The sequence below is a fragment of the Anopheles maculipalpis genome, chromosome 3RL (genome assembly GCF_943734695.1).
Source record: "Anopheles maculipalpis chromosome 3RL, idAnoMacuDA_375_x, whole genome shotgun sequence".
NCBI classification, from domain to species: domain Eukaryota; kingdom Metazoa; phylum Arthropoda; class Insecta; order Diptera; family Culicidae; genus Anopheles; species Anopheles maculipalpis.
Window position 1 is genome coordinate 52675145 of NC_064872.1, and position 18195 is coordinate 52693339.

Consider the following 18195-nt stretch of genomic DNA (forward strand, 5'->3'; position numbering starts at 1 on the left):
GCCTCGTGGGTATGTTTGATTTGGTCACTAAAAATATTTCGTTCTCCAACAAACGTAAACCTCATGCCAAACCAAAGCAGAAATGGTAAAATGGAAGGATTTTCCAAACTCCGCTCCCTTGTTCCGCTTTACCATAGCCGCAACGTTGGAGACGATTCATTTCTATTTCACATTTTCTCATTTTCCCGTGGCCGTATTTGAATAATCTCGTTTATCTTCATGTTTGCTGTAGCAGACATTGACGGGACGTTTGAGTGGTCGGGATGGGATTCAATTTTTTTCCCCATTCACCCTGCCCGCCGGCCAAGTAGCGCCCACCACCTACCGACGCCTTTCGTACGGGGCGCACTACTGGGCGCACTGATACCAGCGAAAGACCTTTGCCATCATCGCCAGCCACCGTCGTAACGGTTCCGAGAATGATGGGTTTTTACTAAGGGAATCATTTTTTCTAATTTCCTTCATGCCTTTCCCAACTTCCGGTAAGCGTCATTTAACGGCATCTTGTGCTCGGCCGGATGGTGCACCATGCGTTGCGCGGCGCTGGGTTCAACGAAGAGGTAGAGCGAGGGAGGAGAGGGTGGGGACGGGAGCAAAGCATATTAACCTTCCGGTATGGTAAAATCTGTATTGGCATTGTGCTATAATATAATAAAACAAAATGCAGAACATGCTCCCTGTAGTATGTGTGCTTAACATATTCATCATAAACGTAAATGTAGTTATTACTTAAAACCTAACCTATATTTTAACCGTGTTAGTACTTCAGGTGGTTCTGATATCGTAGAATTTACACACTTCAATCATAAAACTAAGTATTTCTGTATAAATAGTTTAAAAATGTAGCGAATTCCTCTTGTAGCGAACAAACATTCACTTATGACACCTTTAACTCAATTCCTGTTTCATCGTAATTCTTCAAAATAGCGAACCACTATACAGCAAGAACAAAACATCCAAGGATTCGAGGAGCCTCAAATAAAATAGCGTCAAAAAAAATCCCAATGCGCCTTTAACCCCAGCGGGACGATACACGATACAGGATCCCATTTCCCCAAATGGATTCTAAATCAAATAAAATTTATTAGTTCGTATGGAAATCAATCTTCGCCCGACCGTTAACCATCATGTACCGAAGTTTCCCCTACGTTTCAACACGCTCCACCAAGCTCCGAAGATTGGACGGATCGAAGGGATTTCGTACACGTTCACTTCAATCGCCGTGTACAGCGTTTCCTTCTTCTCACACGCTAGCCAATGGATTGGAATGCTTTCGCATTTACTAAACTTCCGGCAGCCGGATATCGGACCCCGCACGGAAACGGTTGTACGGTAGTAAGTTCCCGAACAGTCCTTCCCAATGCGGAACGGAACCGCGAAGTCCGTGTGGATGGACTATTGTGATTAATTAGTTTCTGTTCAAACGTTCCCCGAGCACTGCGCCGGTTGCTCGATACGATATACGCTCTGTTTATTGAAGTTCGCGCGTCCCGTCCAGGCACAGCCGGCGTCGTCCAGCTGATGGAGCACGAAGAAGAATGCTTGCTGAAAGCACCGGGAACCAACGTAGCTTGCCCAGTAACGGCGAAACTTAGAAACTCATGTTGCTCATGGACAGCGAATCCTAAATTAATGACTTTTCCATGATGCGCTCGGCACGGGACGTGACCACAGTAAACGTTCAGCTAGTCGTTTTTTCCTCCCCCCGCAGCACTCCAAAGCATCGTACTCTGAACGGCTTCATTTCATGAGTTTCATTTTGATCGATAGCCCAGTGTTTGAGGTTGACGTTGGGATGTTTTTCTTGATGTCGTGTCGGTGCCGGTAAACGTGCTGCAGTTGATCCAAACGTATAATGAAAGTAAGGAACGGAAAGGGAAAAATGAGGGCCCGTAAAAAAAGTTTAAACATATCCGGAGAATGTGTAGATGTACTCGGCTGTGAGGTAGCGGCGCACAAGAGGTGCCAGGAGTACCAAAAAAAAAACACACACACACACACACCCACATTTGAAAGCTCGTCAAAAGCGAAGGACACTCCTTTCCTGCTCCAGAGAGTTCTTTCCTTAACTCTCGAGCACACCCTGTGACGAGGGTCGCATTTAAGTGCCATTTGATCTGTGGTTGATTGATTGATGGGCTTCTGGCCCCGATCCCAAGCCTAATGAACCGGTGGCAGAGAAATTAAGCTGGCCTCGATTTTAATAAAGCACAACCAAACATTGTACATTGGGAATGAAATTAAAACATCCTGCATCCGTTTTCGAATTCTCTTTCTCTGCGTATCTCTTTCGCTTTTTCGGTTCAGTTTCTCACTTGCTTTCACGCTAAAGTTACGACAATCAGCATGAAAAACCGTTCGCAATAAATCTAACCCAGATACTAGCAGCCATAAGTTGCGAATAAAAATCAAATCAACGATTAATAACACTTTGCGCAATTAAAGACGTGCCTTAACGATTTTGGGACCATCCCAAGACCATCTATTAGTTAACTTGATAGCGCTCCAAGTTGCTCGGTTTCGGCCGTCCCAATCGTTTGACATGCCTCCGTGCCTAATTTCCGTATCAATCTGTCGCGCTGCAAGAATGTAACGCCTCTCCAAGGCGCCCGCAACAAGGGGGATTTCGCGAGTTTTGCGAGTGACAATTTACCATGGCAAATTTTAATCGCATAATCGTTAAAATCTAGCCTCTGCTAAATTCAATTTGTTGTCCTCTACATGCCTTCACCGTCCCCATCGATTTTTTCCTGAGATGCTTTTCATTTCCCCTACACAAACACATCGCTAAAAGGTGTTTCAAATGTCGTCGAGCGGTTTCCGGCTCGCTTCAAAGCCCACCGTAGTGAGTTGGTCCCGCTGGATGCGTAAAATGAAATGTAACGGAATATTTCAGCATGATAATTTAATTACACCGCACCGTGCACCGTGAAGCATCCTCCCCGCGACCGACGGCTACATAATCCGTGACCGAAGGAAAACACACTTCGCTCACTTCGCACCTCGGCTGGAGCTATTTTATGTTGTCGGGAGAGGGTGAAGATGGCAAGCCCGGATCTATCCTAGCCGAACTGTTGAGCTGTAAAGGTGTTTTCCGATGTGTATGTGCGCCCCATTTGGCAAATAACCTGCATTTAGCAGGTACACGACTTTTTGAAACGAAGTTTGCTGTTTACAGATACCCCTGCCTTTGCCTTTTTTTGTGCGATGCTTGTGGATGAATGCTAAACGGTGTTGGGAAAATATTTTCATAAGCACAGAAACCGCTTTTAGCGCCTGTTCAGGTTGGTGCAGGAATGCGCAAGCTACTGCTGTGCAGTAATGTCTTGTAATCCTAATTTGTGTATGCCAACAAAACAAAAAAGAAATTTTATAATTTTGAACACTTTATTGAGCGCTTCATATTTTTTGAAGCCATGGCCGAAGCAGATTATTTGGAACCACGAATTTTCAATATTAGCCTGTACGTAAGGCAGCAGTAAAACTTCAACTTAAATACCATCGAGGGAAGGTTAATGTGTCTTTCATTAGAAATTAAATACGCTCCTCCTAAAAGCCTCCCTGTATTTTATCATAATTTTTTTTTTAGAAGAAAAACATCCACTATAAATGTGGGGCATACATTCCACCACGTTTATGACTCTACGATACGTTTTCGATATCCTTGACACAAGCCTCTTGGGAGCCGGCACACTGTGGACCTGCACAAAACTGCATACAACCGACAGTTCGTTATGTTAGTAACACTTTCTCAAAAAAAGCATCCTCCCTTTAGGACATTACCTAAGGATGCGGTCCAAGCAGCACAGCCATTTCACATCGAACAGCCCAATATGGGGCACCATGTGCATGGAGGCAGTACATGAAACTATTTTTTATCCGGCTCAATGTTCCCTGTTTCGTTCTTCTTCGCTCCGACCACCACGCGGTAGTGTTTTGGCCTGCGATAAACTTTTTATCTGCAAAACCCTCGTGTGCATTGGACAAGAAGCGGCACACGAAGCTACCTTTGGTGAAGGATGTGCCTGGTTTGTGTTTCCGTTCGTGCCAACAACCCGCAACCCGAGTGTTCTGCATGGTGAGAGCTGATAAACTGTACACATGCTTGTATCTACAGTACTTGCTGCTTGTTCCGGAGGGTGGGAAACGGAAAAGCAATGGATAGGATGTGCTTGTTAATATTCGACACAATTTAAGGCGACATTCTTAGAGACCGTGTGTTAGGGCTGTACGATCGATCGGAGGCGAAATGGTCTGGAATCCATGGTAATGGTGATGTAAGCTGATTATATTTTAAATAACTCAAATTCCATTTAAAACAATAAATACTAACCAATTCATATTGCATTGTTTATTATTTTCGCTGTAGCATTCTGTAATGTAGTTCAAAATAACACCTTGAAACTGATGCTGATAAAGCATTATGCGTATTTTGTTCGGTTGCGTTTTATTATTGTGTGTTTCGACTTAATTTATAATATCTATAATGGCGATCTTCGTTATTTAATGTCGATTAAAGATTTTTAATTTATTTATTTATTTACCTTTGATTATTACAGTCCAGTGCCGTATTGTCAACACCTTTGTGTTGAGTAGATTTTCACATATTGATAACGCATTTCCTCCTTATTCTTTGCCTTATCCCGGGCATACTCGGTTGATTAAAGGTTTTTAATAATTTAAAAAATTTTTAACTTCAATGCAGTATCATTTCTGTATTTTCTCTTGATTTCATTTGTCACTGGATACTGCGTAATGTGGAACGGTCTGAAAGGCATTAGATAGGGGCTGCCGTGTAAAAGACCAGAACCGCTATCTCTGCTCTTCTGGGCAGCCCCAGAAGTTTGATATTCTCTGACGCGTACCGTAAATTAAATTGGTCAATCAACTTTTTGTATCGTATAGGTTTCGACCAACATTCTGTTAGGTTATATCTATGTATATCTGTTAACAAATAACACATTTCTTTGTTAAGTCGATGTACATAAAAATGTAACAGCCGCATGAAAAAAAACCGACGTCACTACCATTGGGCTAGTGCAAAACTAGTGATTTCTCATCACTAGGTTCTGCGCCTATCAGCGGAACAATCGAACACAGGTTTTTATAAAACCACAAAATAGGTATTTTGCACCGACATTTTGCTGTTCATCTTCTTCTTCTTCTTGGCTTAAAAACCTCTAAGGTCATGCCGGCCATTGAAATGGCTTACTAGACTCTCCGATACCACGTAGTTGGATAGTCAGCCCTCACTACGGGGAAACGGTCCGGATGGGATTTGAAACCTCGGTCCTGCCGTTTGAAGGCCGACGCCGCTGTCGCCTACACCACCGGGCAACCACACCGGGCGTTGGTTAAAGTTACATTTTTTTATTCCGATGGAACGGGCTGGCCGTATTGCTTTTAACTAATTTACATATAAAAACTCCTTTCACATAGCAATACTTTAGCAGGCCGTCTTTTATGAATAAAAAAAAACTCCTTTCACATTAGTTGGGAGACATATCCTCCTCCAATCCGTGAAAGGGCACATTATCCCGGGTGTGCTCGGTTGTTTGGCTTCGTGGTGATCCGTCATCCAAAAATCAAGTCCTATTCTTTGCGAGAGTCTTTATCGTGTGTCGACACCTCACTTTCTCTCTTCTTGGCTTAATTAGTTTCTCAGACAACGATTACATCGCAGTCGTGAGAAAATAGAACTAAAATAATTTATAACACATTGCAATCCTACTGCGAAAAAACCTCATTTAATGTCACAAAATGCACGAGAAGTTGCCACACAGTTTGTCCAACTTAAGTGTTGGGATCTTTTGTGAGAGTTCCATCGTCCATTTAGTTAGGAGGTGGATAGGAACAACACGAATAGAAATAAGAACCTTAAATTAACACATTTGGAGTGGATTTTTTTTTTTTGGTTATTTGCATAGATGTTTTAATTAAGCAGTAAAATAATAGGATTCATCCTTTTTTGGTTCGTTCAATTTGAGAAGCTCATAACACCATTTATAAATCTATTGCCATACGTTATGTCTCTTGCATGGACTGCTTCTATTCCCCCAACATTCCACTGTGAAATGTTCATTTGTGCTATGAACTGCACCGTTCCGGCTGCTCGCTCAGGCTGCTAATAGCAGTGTAATCATAATCAACATCATTATCATCACACCGTTCTCACCTTCTGCGAAATCGTTTATATTGAAATTATGCACTTTACCGCATATTTTGTCACGTCACAAAGCTCCACGATGTGTCCGCCGGAAGCGTGTCGCTGGCAATTTCAATTCAACAATGAAGCTATAGCGAATTCATGAGAACAACTTAATCGAACTCATTGTGCATTGTGCAGCACTGCACACTGCAGGCTGCATATGGTACGGAACTTGGTGTTCCATCCAGCCAGCTTGTCCTAGTAAAAACTTTTCACCCAGCTTCAGGTGAAGCATGAGAGAGAAAAGGGGTAACATGGCATACGGATTTCTTGCACTTTACGCGTACTGCAACTTTCACGATCAACGCGACCGGAAGACGGTGCTTCGTTGGCCCTGCTGCTCTAGCGATCCAAACAACTAGATCTGTAAGGTTTTTCTGCCTTCTCCCGCAGAGTCAGTTAGACAGTCAGATTTCATACGATTTCCAAGCGCGAAGCACTGAATACAATGGTGGCAATGACTAACTTTTACGTTACCAAAGAAAAAGACAATCTACAACAATGAACCAAGGCTGACAAGGTTAGCCCGTCGTTGTCATTTTTGTGAAGCGTTCACAATGCTCCCGGCTAGACGGCTAAAGATTTCTGCCCTAAAGAAACAGTCCCCTTACGCTCAGGGCCTCTAAGTCATCGGTGAGAAGTGATAAAAAATAGACCTCAAGCCTCACACTACCCATAACCCAGCTGCATCTGCTACAATACCAACGTTATCAACAAAAAAAAAAACCCCTCCGGCGTGCAGGGTTTGTGGGAAAGTAGAAGCAAAGTCAAACATAAAATCGGTGTTGGTAAAAGTTGCAAACTAATTTAAATTCTCCCAGCAGCACCAAAGAGTTGTCTGCGTGACGCCAATGGAAAACTTTGGGCGAACGTTGAACGAACCGAACACGGCAGACGAGTTACCTACTGGCAGGAAGAGTTGACTTCAGCGCTCTCAGCTAATAATGGATAGCAACGTTTTCATTCTGCTCCCTTAAACCTTGCGTCTTGGCGTGTCACCGATTTGGCCACTCTTTCCAACCATCGGTTCCGAACAAGGAATCTCAAGAACCTCCAGCTTACCGACAGTACAGTCCCGCAGACACATCCACAGACTCAGTCAGTAAATGTCCTCCAGCGGCAACACAACCGAAGATCCAATTATAATAGGATTCGGATTAAACTTAAATATTTCATCTTTACACGTTACCTTACACCAAAATTCAACAGTCAAAAGTGTCTCAGGTGATGACGATGGTACTTCGCATCACCACCATTCCCGGATGGTTAGACCACAGACGCTACAGTATGAAACGAAGGTTCGGGCGGTTCCTGATTCATAACTTTCCATACCATCATTTGCACTGGCAGGCACTAAGTGGCAGTACCATCCGGGGCCAGGATGAATCATCTCGCAAAACAGAACGGCACAGTGGAGGACGTATACCTTTCCCGAAAATCTTCACATTATTCGAGTTTAGAATCGGTAGGCATCAAAGGGACGGTGACAGTCCTGGGGAAGGAAAGTTTGTGAAATGAGTGTGAATATTTTGCGCTTTTGCGGTGCCTTAAAACACCCGACTTCAAATTAACTTCTACCAGACCCAAATCGGTTTGTGGTGCACCGTGTCGAGAATAGGGTCGTGTAGGTTGTGGTCAGAAAACACATGGGAGGGCGTGTGTGTGTGTATTGCAGTGAAAAGTATCGTCGTGTATCCTACGCTTAATTAGTTACCGCAAAAGGGAACATAAGTAAGATAGGTCCAACATAAAGTAACATTCAGTTTCAGTTAACTTCCTGGGCTATCCGTTAAAGGACAGTTCGATAAGTTAGTCTGTTCTACAAGACGATAGAACAGTTGTCGAGGCTCACACAACGCAAGTGTCACTTTTATCAGCTTTAGAACGGCTTAACAGCACTCTCTCTCTCTCTCCCGTTATTTCTCCCGTAGGTTTATGATCGGTCAGTACGTAACCGTTCACGGTGACGTTATCAGCCATGTCAACATTAGCCACGTGATGGTAGAGGACGGTGGCGAGTACTCGTGTGCCGCAGAAAACCGTGCCGGGAAAACATCTCACTCCGCCAGACTCAACATCTACGGTAAGGAAAGGGCGTTGGCAACCTGGGCAGACAACTCGTTAACCGAGCTCTAATGCAATTGACAGGATTACCGTACATTCGCCTCATACCGAAAGTGACGGCCGTTGCTGGCCATACACTGTATCTGAAATGCCCCGTAGCGGGCTATCCGATCGAGGAAATCCACTGGGAGCGGGGTGGTCGTGAGCTGCCGGAAGATATGCGCCAAAAGGTACAATCGGACGGAACGCTCGAGATCAAGGAGGTGCAGAAATCGCTCGACTCCGGTGTCTACACATGCTGGGCACGTAACAAACAGGGCCACAGTGCGAGACGTAGCGGCGAAGTGGCTGTCATAGGTTAGTATCCTACAAGCGGCAATCGCTTGCTAATCGTTTTTAGTATTTTTCCAACTAGCATTATGCAGCGTAGTTAGCGAGCTTCTCTTCTCATCAATCAACTGAACGGATCGGAGCACACTTTGCAGCACTTGGCACATCAAGTTAATGCGCTCAGGATTGAAAGGACATTCCTGAATCTGAACGCTTCTAGTAATCACCTTTCTCCTACCGAACACCTTTTGCAGTCCCGCCCAAGTTGAACCCGTTTCATTCGTCCATTCTTTCGCTGAACGTGGGCGATCGGGCCTCGATCACCTGTTCCGTCATCAAGGGTGACATTCCGCTCACCATAACCTGGCGCAAGGATGGTCGCCCGATCGATCCTACCCAGCGCATGTCCGTGACGCAGGTGGACCAGTACAACTCTATACTGCTGATCGAGAATCTGTCCGCCGACCATACCGGCAATTATTCGTGTGTGGTCCGTAACACTGCCGCCGAAACCGAGGGCCATCAGTCGCTGCTGGTGAATGGTAACTGTATCGTGCCTAATACTGACTCACGTGTTTTCTTTGTTCTTTTTTCTTGTTTCTTTTCCTTTCCTTACCGTCTCTCACTTTGTCGCTCTCTTCGGTTGTCATGTTGAATTTTCGGTTGTGCCACTCAACTACTACTACTACTACTACTACTACTCCTACTACTACTACCTCTACTACAACTATCATCAACACCACCATCAATACTATTTCTTCTACTACCATCTACCGTGTTGTCACTAATAATCTATCGCCAATGTATCAATATTGGTGGAACACAAATATGAACGCACATCGTTAAACGACATCTTCTCGATCCGGCCACCTTCCGGGTGTTGTATAAACGTTCAAACGAAAATCTCTTACAAACGGCCCTACCTTGGCTGTGCCAGTTCCTCCAAACATTGAGCCGTTCTCCTTCCAAGACGGCCTGGCCGAGGGTATGCGGACGCGCACCGTGTGCGGCGTGTCCAAGGGTGATCCACCGTTAACGCTCAAGTGGCTGAAGGATGGCGATCCGCTGCTGTCCACACTGCTCGGCGCCAACGTGTCCACCCTTGACCAATACTCGTCCCTCCTTAACATTCCCTCCCTCTCGGCGGCGCATTCCGGCGACTATACGTGCGTGGCCAGCAATCCGGCGGCCGAAGTGAAGTTCACGGCGTCGTTACAGGTAAAAGGTAAAGTAAAGTACTCGCCACTTGGTTTGCCACTCACTTCACCAGCAAAACCGCTATTTATACCACACACGTACACACCTTTTGCCAAATAGTTGTTGCCTCTCTTGTTGCACCATAATCCAAACGAAAACAAAGCATCGCATACACGCATACAGTGCTAGCGCAGCACTGTATGGTCATGTGCCAGTATATAACCTTCCGCTAGCTAATGTACCGATCACTACTGCTGCTGTTTGTTGTCACTCGATACAGTGTAAGTTTGCCCGGGAAGTGTTTGCTTTAGCACGCTCAAGCGGTTTAGTCGATGGCACACGCGTACCCGTCTGCATTGGTGCTAATATAAATTCGCTGCCTACAGCTTCGCCTCGAGATCTCTGCGTCTCTCTAACGATTGCATTACGCGCGACAAACACACGCGTAGCAGTAGTAGTTTGTGATCCGTGCAACGTCAGCTGTATTGCCCACTTTTACGTTACCACACTTTCGTTTCGCTCCGCAAGCAAGCATTAACCGTTTGATATATCAATACTTACTTACACACGAATGCGAGCATTTAATGCCTACATAATCACCACTTGTGTGTCCCCTTCCCAGTTGCTTTAGCACGCAGTGGGTTTGCGGCCGATCACCAGGTAATTGTTTTGTGCACCGAACAAATAATGTTTTAATTTTTTTTGTTTTTACACTTTAGTTGCGGAGACAAAGTGTGTGTGTGCGGTGGCATTTATCGCTGCTCATTGCTTTGTTCTCTTATTATGTTTTACATTTTTTTGCTTTCTAGGTTTGAGCATCCAATTTTTATTTTTGTTTTAATGCTTACTAATATTGGTATCTGTGCGTCGGTAACGAATGTTTTAGGTTTGTTTTGTATTAGCTGCTGAAACATGAAGTCTAAGTTTGAATTCTAAGTTGTTCAAATAAAAAAAAAAAAACATTTTATGTAGAAAGAAGAGTTTAGAGGTCCAAAGACTTCTACGCAACCTTCCTAATATGTCTGTAGTGCAGATAAGTTTGTTTAGGATATCAGTTAATCGTTTTATATTCTTATTTTCAATACTTTTTGCTGTAAGCATCGGAATTCTTTTATTCCTTTGTTGACTCATTGACATTTTTACTTTTTGTTTGTTATACAGCTTTAGTTCTTAATGTTTTTATTATTTTATAGCATCGATGCGCAGTTATTTTATACATTGATCGTTTTATTTCATTAACACAACCAATACAACACTTACACACTGCAAAGCTGTGTTCTAACACAACTCCAGAAAGTATTTACTCATTATTATACGATCAGGCTCGTTTCAGGCGTAACAATTTTATTTTTTTTTTTTTTTGCAATATATAACATAATATATAACAATTAGAACGAATTTGAAACAAAACTAACGAAAGTGGCTCTCGAAACCACCGTTTTATTTTTTAAACCGATTTATTGCTATACTGTAGCCTTACTTTCAAATGTATACCTTATTTGCGATTTCTATCCACTAAAAAAGAGCACTAGTGAATGTTAAAGCACCCGGTTTTCTTTAGAGTTTAAATTATTTTAGCTACTTTCTTTTTATTTGGTTTTTGGGACTCAAATCTTGCAACAGTTTTTGTTTTTTTAGTTTTAGAATTTGGAACAGAAGGCCTCCGCAAACCCAACCACACCCACAAACGCTAACCCTGTTGTACTAATTACTAGCAACCACCACCACCAAACATCACCACTGTATTGCCGTATTAGCTGACCACCTTGTATGCATTTGTTTGAAGCACCCCCAAGCGCTAAATGTTTGTTATTATTTTCCTGCCAAATGTCTTCTTTTCATAATACTGTGTGTGTGTGTGTGTGTGTGTGTGTTTTGACTGGCTTCACCACCACCACCTCGAACTCCAGGCACCTAATGTTGTTTCCTGCAATGAAAGTAATATATTTATAATAATCCCACGCCATTTTGCACCACGCTACTGTAACTACGCTTCACGTTTGATACACCGACTGATGTGTGCAGCTTTTGCAATGCATTGTATTTTGGCCTTACCGCACCACAACACCACCGTAAAAGCCTTTCCTGAATATATTTATATATTTTTTTTACGCACTTAACCATTGTTATAGTCCAATTCATCCATCGCTAACTGGCTGGAAATGGGTGCTTGGATGGAATTTGTATCGTGGCAACGTGTTGCCAATGAAAAATCCCCGTTCAAATTACCTTTACAATACCTGGAAAATGACGGACAAAGAACACTCTTTAAGCGAAAACAGCTCTCCTTCGTCGTTAAATTGAATGTTCCAGATTCTGTTCCATAGTGCATTCATTTCTGTAACGATCCTTGGCAAATGTTTGATTTTAAATCGTACCTTCGCTAACTTTGTTTATATTACTTTCAGTTATTTTTTCGAACACTTCATCAAAACAACCAAAAATCTAAAAAAAAAAACTTCCCGTAGTATTAGAACACAGCTTTTACATAAAACACACAGCCTTTGCCTATATAAGTTGTGCATTCCGATTTTCTTGTTTGTTTGTTTTCGTTTCGGTAAACACAGCAGTCCATGAATGTTAAATAACGAATAACAGTTCTATGTTTCTTTGTGTAGCATTTTGCTCTTCCTTTCTATCATTCCCGAACGTTTTGATAGTGGCGTAGTAAGTAAAGCAACTACTTAAAAAAAAAAAACCGTCCAATCCTCAACAGCAGTAATATTTTCGCATGTACAAGCAAAAACTGTACAAGCTGCAATAAAACTTGTTTTTTTTTCTATCCAGCCATGTGCTCTGAAGCAATACAGACGAGCAGAATATTTATTGGCCATAGTTTTCCACACTATGGCTCCGAAATTCCACAATTTCGCAAAACCACAATGCGACAAACGCTTAACGGTTGAGGGTTTTTATTTTCTCTCGGGTGGATAGTTTTACATTCACCAAAAACAAAACCGCAGATTTCTTCGTAAAAAGTTCAAACAGGCCGCCAAAAAAATAAAAGAAAAACTGTATCCGAACATGGTCGAATTATAAATAACAAAGGCAACTCTCGAGAAATCCTTCCTGACAAATAACAATCGTGTTCGTGTTTGTTCTTTTTTTTTGTGTACTTTCCATAAACAGTAGGAGTTATCAACAATATCCAGCAAGTAGCTGCTTTCGTCTGAGTTTCAAAATCGAAAATGTGTGTATGTGTGTATTTGTGCCTTCAATTATGTTGCTGATCTTGTCTCAGTTTTTTTTTGTTGTTGTTGTGTTTGGCTTCCGTTCACAAAAAAGGGACTGTTTTCGCCAATCGACGCCAAAGACATACACCATCCTCCTATAAGCCATTTGCTGCAAAAATAGCATTTTATTCTGTATGTGTGTGTGTGTGCGTGAGTGAGTGTGTAATTTTTCCGTTTTTTTTATTCATTTTCTTGCAAACTACGGCAAAAAGCACAACAATGTTAGCGAATACGAATTCCAACCAAATCGGGTTCGGTATCCGTTCCAGCCATCGCACGCCTCCCCGCACTATTGTCTTTATCTCTCTCTCTGTCTCTCTCCCACATTGCTTTCCCACCGTTCCGCCTCAGTGTGTTAACGCACCCCCTCGCCCACGTAGTTGCCAAGCCAAGGCCCCAAGGCTGGCCCCTGGAAGCTGCCGAAGCCTAAATAGGAGGAGCCTCACAACCGCACCTACCCTTTGTTCGATGTGCCCTCATCAGTGAAGAAACCCATTCCCTGCCCGTGGTTTCGTAGCTCGAAAGCTCGCCAGATCGTTAAATTGCACCGCGTGACGCTTACATTAAGTTCCACCGCCACCACCGCCTAGGATTCGGTTACTGTTGCATCGGTATTAGTGAGTGAGTTGGCGCGGGTCGCACCGATACTTAATATATGTGCAGTTGTGCGCTTCTTCGTTGCATCGTCTTTCTTAATTCCTTAACAGGATACATTCTAACCGTGTCGGTCACCGACCCGTAGAATACTGCTACCTGTCCGCTGACTGCTCTGCTTAAGGGAAAGGTAAAGACTCCATTACTCCATGATTTCCGTCCCTGCAGGCAAAGCCCGGCCGATGTCATTATAATGACACAAACCTCTAATGAATCTATCCGGCATCCCATCCGTAAAATCGTTGTCGTCGTCGTCGTCGGTTTCCCCCATGACACCGGATGACGTGATGCATAAATTTTAAAAAATGCATACCGCTGCACAAAGAGCACGCTGAAGGGTGCGCCGAGCTCTCTCTCTCTCTCTCTGACACGCTATTTGTTCACATTCACGGCGCTCTACGCCGTGCATCACCATTCGTTTGAAACGTAAAGCTCTGCCAACACAGCAAATAGGCGGCTTTTAATCATCAACGGAGGTTTCTGCTAAATTGGAACCAACTGGTTCCACACTGGCACGGGTGGAAAACCTAGAGAAAGCTTAACATCGGAAAATATCATCATTTTTCTGTTGCTTTCTCTCATGCATTGGGTTGTGGGCCGACGCCGTAGGTTTTATTTTCGGCTCTTATATTTTGCTGACTGACGATGAGCATTTTATTTTTTTTGTGACAAAATTTGTTCCCTCTTTTTTTGGGGTGGCAATCGTTTCCTGAAATTAATAGCGAAATAAAAATGCAAAAATCTGCACCCGCCTTCCAATTCTAGGATCGGGTTTGACTCGGTAACTTCCTCGAGTGGAAATTAGCGAAAAAAAAAGGGTCATAAATTGTAAGCTTCAAACTGCGCTACATCCGTCGCTGTTTATTCACTTTAACCGATGCAACCGTCAGTGATCCTAGCCTTACATGTTTCATTTACTTTTCCTTTTTTTAAACACATCTTCACTTCACTGGGTCTCTCTCTTTCTCTGTTTCAATCTATCAAAAACTTCCTATCCTTCACAGTTCAACCTGCTACACGAAAACTTTCGCTATCTACCTATTTCTATTTTGCACACACTTTTCACTCTCAAATTTCTTTGCACATACTATTACTATATCTACTCTATATCCTGTACGATTCATATGCACCCCACGCACTTGCCTTGTTTAGCGATCGTGTGTGTTTCAATTTTATGCAAAAAACTAATCATCATATCAATTTTAAAAATGCTTAGAAGTTACAAAAGACTTTGTTTTGACTATATTCAATTGAAAACTACACTTTCGATAAAACAATTATAATTTTAAAAAATGTGTATATGTTTGCTGTATGGTACACAATCCTCCTATTGCACATAGTATCGATAACAGCAAAGCTTTTGCTATTTTCCTTCCTGCCCTAACAAACAATCATTCTCGGCACTTAGTTAATGAAGTTTTTCTTCCATACCTACTTCAAAACATTCTTTTTTTTTTGAAACATTTTTATTTTCTTTACCTAACTTTTATTTGAAAACCAAAAAAAACTCGGCAAATGTTTTCCTGCAGAAACCAATTTCCTGTGCTTTCCTTTCTGTACAAAAACTCCAGTTATAAATCGAAGCAATGGAAGATTTTTCACGTCGCGTGCTACTGCAGTAAATGGTGAACAGCGCACACAGGGCATACGGTAATAATTTATCATCTGTTCCGAATACTTTTGATTAATATTTAATCTCGGTTGAGCTCGCAGCCTGGCAGCGAGTAAATGATTTTTGTGAGTATTTTTATACTTCTTGTTTTTTGTTTTATCCCCCCATTTTTCCACCATGAATGGGCTCCTACACAGGGGGGAGGGGATCCTACATCTCAATACTTCAGTGAAATGGAACTCGTTTTCGAAAAATTAACCCCGTGGTCCGTAGTTCGCTCCTCAACCCTGCTTAATGAGCATTTATTTATTTTGAAATTCAATCAGGCAAGTATTAATTATCGGGCTAATAGAACAAAAAGTCACACCAACCGATGCCGCACGCAACACATTCCGTCCGGTACAGTGCAACAAAAAAGCACTCAAAAGAGAACGCACAAAAAACGATTACACGCTTCAGCGTGCGGCTCAAACACTCGCATGCAATCAAATCCATTTGCAATGGGACAGTTTATTAATGACGTTTTATTGGCCGTTTTAGTAGATGCTTATCGTTGGCAGAAGTTGTCTCGCTGTGGTAATTTTGGTTTGCACTTTGAAGTGTTGATTTCGTTGCAGTTTTTTTTTTTTAACTCCCACTAAACTAAGATAACATCAAACACAACGTAAACCAGATAGCTCATGGCAAATCGATTAGCTGCACTAGCAAAACGGGTGTTTTCATGCTGCCGATTCTTGCTAACCACTGGGTCGGAATCACGATTCCGATCCGATCCCACCCAAGAATAGTTCCGATCCGACCCGAAAGAATGATTCTGGATAGTTGCGGAATCAAAAACGAGTCCGGACCCATTATGAGTCGTCTACATTGAAGTTGCAATGGCAGCATTGGCTGCAGCCATGAGTTCTGATGCTATATTATGAAGGGTTTCTTTTTATTTAGGAGTTTGAAAGGTTAAGGAATGTAATTATTATTGAACTTTTACCTTCGGAAACAACCCCCCCCCCACCCCCCGTCTGGTGGAAATGGAAAACAGATACATAGAAAAATAATACGAAAAATTAAACCGGAGCGCGAAGTAATAATACAGACTCGGCTCCGACCTCAGAGCGTTCCTACATGATCCGATCCGGCAAATGGTCGGAGCTTCCCATTTCTACTTCACGGATTACTTTACGGGACACTAAGAGAGTATCGTAGAAAGCTTATTTTGTGTTAGGGTGCGATTTTTTTTTTCGGGCAAAGTTGTCAATTCATCCTCTTGAAATATTTTGGGCCTTCCATCGCGAACAGTTCCCTCAAAAATCACTGCTTCGACAGCGTCCAAACTACCCGCAACACTTTGTTCTGCTAAGAGCAGTGGAAATCAAATCCAAGGTCGACTCCCCTTAAGCTAGACTGACTACCCAGCAACGGAGAAAATAAAGTCATCGAAAGCCAGAAAGGCAGGTTGACTGGCGTCCTCTCGAAGATGTAGAGTCCAAAAATAAACACTTCAGGCAATTGTTCTTTCAATAAATAGGCGACCATCGATTAAAATGGTTGGTATGACCGACGAAAATAATATAACAGAATTCTTGCTAACCACGCACTTATTATGATTGCAGCTAGCATTACTGCTTGTCCCCGGAGTGACCCACTAGCGCAAACCAAATCACCATGCAAAAAGACAGTAATAACAATCAATAAGCTCAGCTAATGCTCCCCATTATTAGTCAGAAATTAATAAAACAAACCCCTTGCCAACCTGCTGTTTTTTGCCATACCCGCCAATGTGTGAGTGCATGATTGTTTTTCCCGCCATTTTGCCGCTCTTCCGCGTTCCTGGCGTGGGCTTTATCGTGAAGGCGACCCGACCAATCGATGGCTACCTTCATTCGTTATCGATGGAGGCTTATGTATGCTATTTTTTTTTTTTTTTGTCGTTTCATTTTCGTCCGCATTTACGCTACCTAATGGAACGAAAATTCACGCACGCAAGCACGCACGGCTCATAAAAATGCACTCTCAACGTTTCGATGGTTTGCTGCACCGTGGCTTTTCCACGAAAGCCACACCCATACCAAGTTTTTCTATATTTTTTTATCTGCTGTGGTACAGCATTTCTGCCCAACTGCACTTGAATGCACCGAAGTACAAACGCGTCATGAAAAGTTATCGATCGAACAGCACCAGATGAAAGGCGCTATGTGTGTGTGTGTGTGTAGCAGTGAGATAGGTTTTTCCTCGCTGTTTTTGTTTTCTTATATTTTCCCCTTTGTATCCCGTTTCCCGTGGTTTTCATTTACCCGTTGAAATCCATTCAAGCGTCCCGGTGTATCATTTGCCTGTTTTGTTTGACTTTCTTTCATGATTTTCGCGCTTTGTTTGGCTGTACGTGATAAGTGAACGGAGCCTTTACGGTGCTTTACGGAGTGTGACTGCAAAGCGCGCGTTGCCAAACCACAAATATATAGTGCAATTTTTATTTTTTGTTTTTCGGTTGGTCATCAGCCGGTTCGTTTGTGCTGCAGTTTTATTTTTCTACTGATAAAAAATACTGACGCATCCACCACAGTTTGCAAACGCCTGCACATGTTTGTCGTATTTCTATTCATTTAATTCGTGCGGTACAGCTAACAGGGCGTTTAATGAAAGGAATGTTATGCAATATGGTGAACCAGAGTTAGAAAGCATTGTTAAACTACAAACAGCGTAGAATTATTCATATTTATCTGTATTCAATTTGCACTCCTGTAGTACACATCCTATGGCCCACGTATGCAATTTGAAGAAACGATGGAGACGCCTGGTGTTTTTTTTTGTATTGTTTTTTAAGAATTATCCACCATTGGTTTAACAATATTGTAAGTTCTTAAAACTAATCGTAGTGGTTGGGGTAGATAGGGAAGGAAAAC

At 42.6% G+C, this 18195-nt stretch overlaps 2 protein-coding genes across 6 annotated transcripts in view; one reads left to right on the forward strand and one right to left on the reverse strand.

Moving 5' to 3' along the window:
- Positions 1–18195, forward strand: part of LOC126561292 (cell adhesion molecule Dscam2) — a 127680-nt gene that overhangs the window by 98082 nt on the left and 11403 nt on the right. For 3 of the 5 annotated variants that reach the window (XM_050217330.1, XM_050217331.1, XM_050217332.1), the window contains exons 8-10: positions 8140–8291; positions 8357–8629; positions 9540–9827. In XM_050217330.1, coding sequence (XP_050073287.1) covers positions 8140–8291; positions 8357–8629; positions 9540–9827 — 713 coding nt within the window. Of the gene's footprint in view, positions 1–8139; positions 8292–8356; positions 8630–8856; positions 9145–9539; positions 9828–18195 lie in introns of all 5 variants that reach the window. The other 2 variants (XM_050217329.1, XM_050217333.1) reach the window with 1 other exon arrangement.
- Positions 2060–18195, reverse strand: part of LOC126561389 (tectonin beta-propeller repeat-containing protein) — a 445867-nt gene continuing 429731 nt past the window's right edge. Inside the window, exon 5 of the mRNA XM_050217501.1 lies at positions 2060–2069. The gene's annotated coding sequence lies outside the window, so the exon portion shown is untranslated. The remainder of the gene's footprint in view (positions 2070–18195) is intronic.